At 39.4% G+C, this 4,977-nt stretch overlaps 1 protein-coding gene across 1 annotated transcript in view; it reads right to left on the bottom strand.

Annotated features, from left to right (window-relative positions):
* LOC106475245 (tetratricopeptide repeat protein 36-like) overlaps positions 1-1,447 on the bottom strand; it is a gene marked incomplete at its 3' end in the record, with an annotated part of 12,636 nt that extends 11,189 nt beyond the window's left edge. The window contains exon 1 of the mRNA XM_013935947.1: positions 1,315-1,447. Coding sequence (XP_013791401.1) covers positions 1,315-1,447 — 133 coding nt within the window. The remainder of the gene's footprint in view (positions 1-1,314) is intronic.
* Between the last annotated feature and the right edge of the window lie 3,530 nt (positions 1,448-4,977).

Genomic DNA, 4,977 nt, shown 5'->3' with positions numbered 1-4,977 from the left:
CTTCGGTTGCCAGTGGATCTGTTAACAGGACGCCCACCTTATGAAGAGTTGCCTGAAAATGTGTCAGAGTTCATGAAAGTGTTATTTGAAAGGATGGATGATATTCACCATCAAGTGCATTGAAACTTCGAAACGTCTGCTGATTCCATGAAGCTATGTTATGATAAGAGATCTACTGAAGTCGGCTCTGTGCCAGGAAACATGGTGTGGTTGTATATTCCCTGGTAGACCAAAGGTAAGTCTCCTAAGTTGTCTTCTCCATGGGAAAGCCCATATGACATAGTGGAACGTCTCTCAGACGTGACTTTCCGAATAAAATGTGGTCGGAGAATTATAAAGCCAAAGCCTGTTGGCATGCACCACCCAGTCAAGGACATTTCAGTTCGGATGAAAAGAACAGCGGAACAAAATATGCCACTGAAGACGTGTCACTTGAAAAAGTCACTATTGAAGAAGAAACTCTACTCGGTTTTGAGAAGTGAAACAGTAAAGCCCTACTACCACTGATATGACTATTACCGATAATAAGACATTTCTTGGAGCAGATGAATCCTACGTGAAGCAGAAGCCAACGAGATGGAGACCAGTACGGAAGAAGATACGTCCCGTAAAATTAAGAGACTTTGTCGAAATTTAATTTTGTGTTTGTAAATTATGTGCATTTAATGAGGTTATTGTTCATTATCTATTGGTTTAATGTAAGTGGCTATTGTTCGGGACGAACAATACTAATGAAGGGGCAGTGTTACGACAGCGGAAGTCACTTGACGTGGTAACACGTGATGAGTTTCTAGAAGTATCGGGGAACATCACGAATAACCCAGTATTTGTGAAATGGCCTCTATTTCTGTATATAAGCGCACCAGATAAAGTGAGACATTTAATCGGAACTGGAATAGCAGACAGCGAGATTGAAGATGTCGACAGATAATTGAGTCAAGCCGTAAGTAAAGTGTGTAAATCATTGTGAATTATAGCGTGTGTTTAAGTTAAAGTGACTGTGGAAATTAAATGTATTGCAAAGTTGAATTGAGAAAGAATAAACTAGTTTCATTTAAGAAAGGACTTGTTACGGCTGACGTTCCATCCGAAAGAAATTATACGGAAAATTAACAAACGAACAAAGATTTAACAATATTAAAAATAAATACATAATAATAAATTCGTTTCATTGTCAATAAGGCAATCGGAATTCTTGCTAGGCATTTTACTTTTAAGCATATATACTTAAAGACATATATATGCTTAATCCAAGACGTAGTCAAAAGGTCAATTATGCATTGAATCTATATGTTAATGGCCTCGATGGCTTACTCCTGGGAATATACAACCACACCATGTCTCCTGGTACAAAGGTGACTGCAGTAGATCTCTTATCATAACACACCTTCATGGAATCAGCAGACGTGTCGAAGATTGAATGCAGTTGATGGTGAATATCATCCATCCTTTCAGATAACACTTTCACAAATGGAATCAGCAGACGTTTTGAAGTTTAAATGCACTTGATGGTGAATATCATCCATCCTTTCAGATAACACTTTCACAAATGGCATCAGCAGACGTTTTGAAGTTTAAATGCACTTGATGGTGAATATCATCCATCCTTTCAGATAACACTTTCACAAACTCTGACACATTTTCAGGCAACTCTTCATAAGGTGGGCATCCTGTTAACAGGTCCACTGGCAACAGAAGTTCCCGACCAAACATCAACTTTGCTGGAAAGTATCCAGTGGCTTCATACTCTGCAGTTCTATAGGCCATCAATAGTGGAGGGAGTATGACATCCCAGTCATCTTGGCGATTGTTACAAAACTTTGCCAATTCTTGTCCAAGTGTCCAATTGTACTTTTCTACCATCCCTTGAGACTGTGGGAGGAGTGGCGTTGTTCTGGTCTTTCGTATACCAAACAACTTGCAGCATTCATGGAACACAGCTGATTCAAAGTTACGACCTTCATCTGAATGCAGTATGTATGGCATACCAAATCTGGAGAAAAAATCACTAATAGCCGAAGCAGCAGTTGTAGCTTCCTGATTTGATATTGCATATGCCTCAGGCCACTTGGTAGAATAATCCATCACCACACAAATGTACCTGTTTCCAGCACGAGTTTGGGGCAAAGGACCACCAATGTCAATGGATACTCTTTCCATTGGTGTGCCAATTTGATATAACTTCATTGGAGCACGTCCTTTGTGCTTGGGTTCCCTTTTAGTCACAGCATGTACTGCATGTCCTGCACCATTCTTCCACATCTGGCCTCATACCTATCCAGTATAATCTCTGTCGTAGGTGACTCAATGTCTTCTTAACTCCGAGATGTTTTCCTAGTAAACTATCATGGAACTGACGAAGCACAACTTCCCGTAAATTTCTCGGTATAACCGTTTGCCAGGTATTCATTTTCCCATCTGCAGTTTCCCATCTCCGGAGAAGAATACCATCTTCAAGCTTCAACTGGTCCCGTTGTGCCAAATAGTTCTTTGTCACAAGGCTTAAACTAGACACCTTCTCCCAAGCAGGGTGCAAAACACTTGCTTTTAGAAAATCAATTATTGGCTTCAAATCTTGATCTTTCTCCTGCTTTGCTTTAATATCTATACTTGGTTCCACTTCACCATCATCAACTCCTTCAGTCACTTTGACTTCAGCTTGATGGCACCTACTTAGTTCAACCTCCTTTTAACAGTTACTAGAATTTGGCCTTTGTTGTTCCCAAACATCATTTTATCAAAATTAATTACACATGTGACAGGACATTATACAAGGTTGTGGGGACCAGTGTGGGTAACTATTGAGCTCATGGGCATAAAGGACAAACACGAAGTATACTTGGCTGACATTGAAGAGGGTTGGACTACTTACTACTGAGGAAGCGACAGAGCATCTGTGTGGCTTCTGGTTGGTAGAAGTTGTATAATGCACAATACAATCAATTTTGGCTTGAATTTGAAAATCTGGACCATGGCCTACTATTTGACTTAAGTAAACAACTCTGGCTTTACAGAAGTCACTTTGTGCCAAATTTACAGTGAGATTGGCTTTCTTAAGCCTCTAAAAAACATCACGTAATACACATAAATGTTCTTCCCATGTGTCACTGGAAATCATAATATCATCAACATTAGGAACATCTGGAAATATGCATTCGTATTCATTCAATAAACTTGCAAGTTGATTTTTCTCTTCAGGAGGTAAGTGATCAAGTTTTGAATCGAGATTGGCCAGAATGTCAGAATTATTAAGTTTTATGTTGCATCATCTTCAATATTTTCAAACTTATGGGTGTCTGAGTCAAAGCAACTGCCGTCAGTATTAGGAAAACACTCAATAGTTAAAATATTTTCAGATGCTTCTCGTATCTGGTAGGGCTTCAACATATTAATATGACACAGCTGGGTAGCCTTTTGACGATCAAGTGTTTTTGCAACATAGCCTGTATCATTAACTTTCTGAACAGCTTCATAGGGACCATGATACCTAACTCTCAATGAATGTCCCATAGTGGGTAACAAGACCATGTCACCAGGATGGAACTTACACTCTCAGCCTTACGGTCATAAACATTTTTCATTTTACTTGGGATGACTTCAAATTTTCTCGAGCCAATTCAAAAGCACTTAAGAGTCTGGACCGTAACTTGGAAACGTAATCCAATAAGTGCATTTCTTTTGGATCATCTTCCAACCATTGTTCCTTCAGCAACTTCAAAGAGCCACGCACTGAATGGCCAAACACCAACTCAAACGGGCTAAACCCCTAATGACTCCTGAACTGACTCACAAACAGTAGATAATAATAAATTAACTTCTTCATCCCAATCCTTCTCGTTATCGAGACAGTAAGTCTGCATCATATGTTTCAAGGTAGAATGGAATCTCTCAAGAGCACCTTGTGATTCTGGATGATACACACTAGATTTATCTGTTTAGCACCAAGCTGATGAACAACTTGTTGAAACAATCCTGACATAAAATTTGATCCTTGATCAGATTGAATTTCTTTGGGCAATCCAACAAAAATAAAGAAATTGATCAAAGCCTTAGAATTTTTTTTGGGCCGAAATGTTTCTCAAAGGGATAGCTTCTGGGAATCGAGTGGATGCGCAAATGATAGTTAACAAATACTGATTCCCCGATCGAGGTTTAAGCAAAGGCCCAACACAGTCAACAATCACATGACTGAATGGTTCTTCGAATGCCGGTATATGTTTCAGAGGAGCAAGACGAATTTTCTGGTTAGGTTTTCCGACCAACTGACAGGTATGACAAGTTTTGCAAAACTGAGAAAAGTCTTGCCTAATTTTTGGCCAAAAGAAATGTCTCATAATTTTTTCATACGTCATGTTGACATCTAAATGATCTCCCATGGGGATTTCAGAACAATATGCTTTGGGAACAAAGATTTGATAAACAATAACTCAGTCCTCTGAAGCTGGCACATCTGGTGGTCTCCATTTCCTCATAAGCACACCATTTTTGAAAAAATAAACATTTGGAACTTTCTCCACTTCATCTTTTGGGAGTGCATATTTAAATAGTGAAGAGATCTGTAGATCTTTTTCTTGCTTACTTGTCAGTTTACTTTTAGTAAACGGAATTTCACTAGGTGAATCAGATCCCTCACGTCCATCGTTGTTCCTCGCTGAGAAATCGTCAATAGGACAATCATCCACAAGATCCTTGTCGGTTCCAAAAAATGTCTGAGACAAATCTATAATATCGTCCTCTGAATCCGTATCTATCATTTGTTTTGGGCTTAATTTCTTAGCCTGAGCTCGAGTCACAGCACACTAGGGAAACACATCGGGATTCTCCTCAACTACAACGTTATCCTTAGATGAAACAGTAATCGACTCGTTAACCATTTTAGGTTCAGCAACAACTTTCCCCCAACCAAATCGTTCCCCAACAACAATGATACGCTCTTAATCGGTAGAGTAGGTCTTACTCCAACCACAACTGGTCCCG

Source organism: Limulus polyphemus, unplaced genomic scaffold (genome assembly GCF_000517525.1).
Source record: "Limulus polyphemus unplaced genomic scaffold, Limulus_polyphemus-2.1.2 Scaffold8286, whole genome shotgun sequence".
Lineage (NCBI taxonomy): Eukaryota > Metazoa > Arthropoda > Merostomata > Xiphosura > Limulidae > Limulus > Limulus polyphemus.
This window is presented reverse-complemented; position numbering and strand designations above follow the sequence as displayed.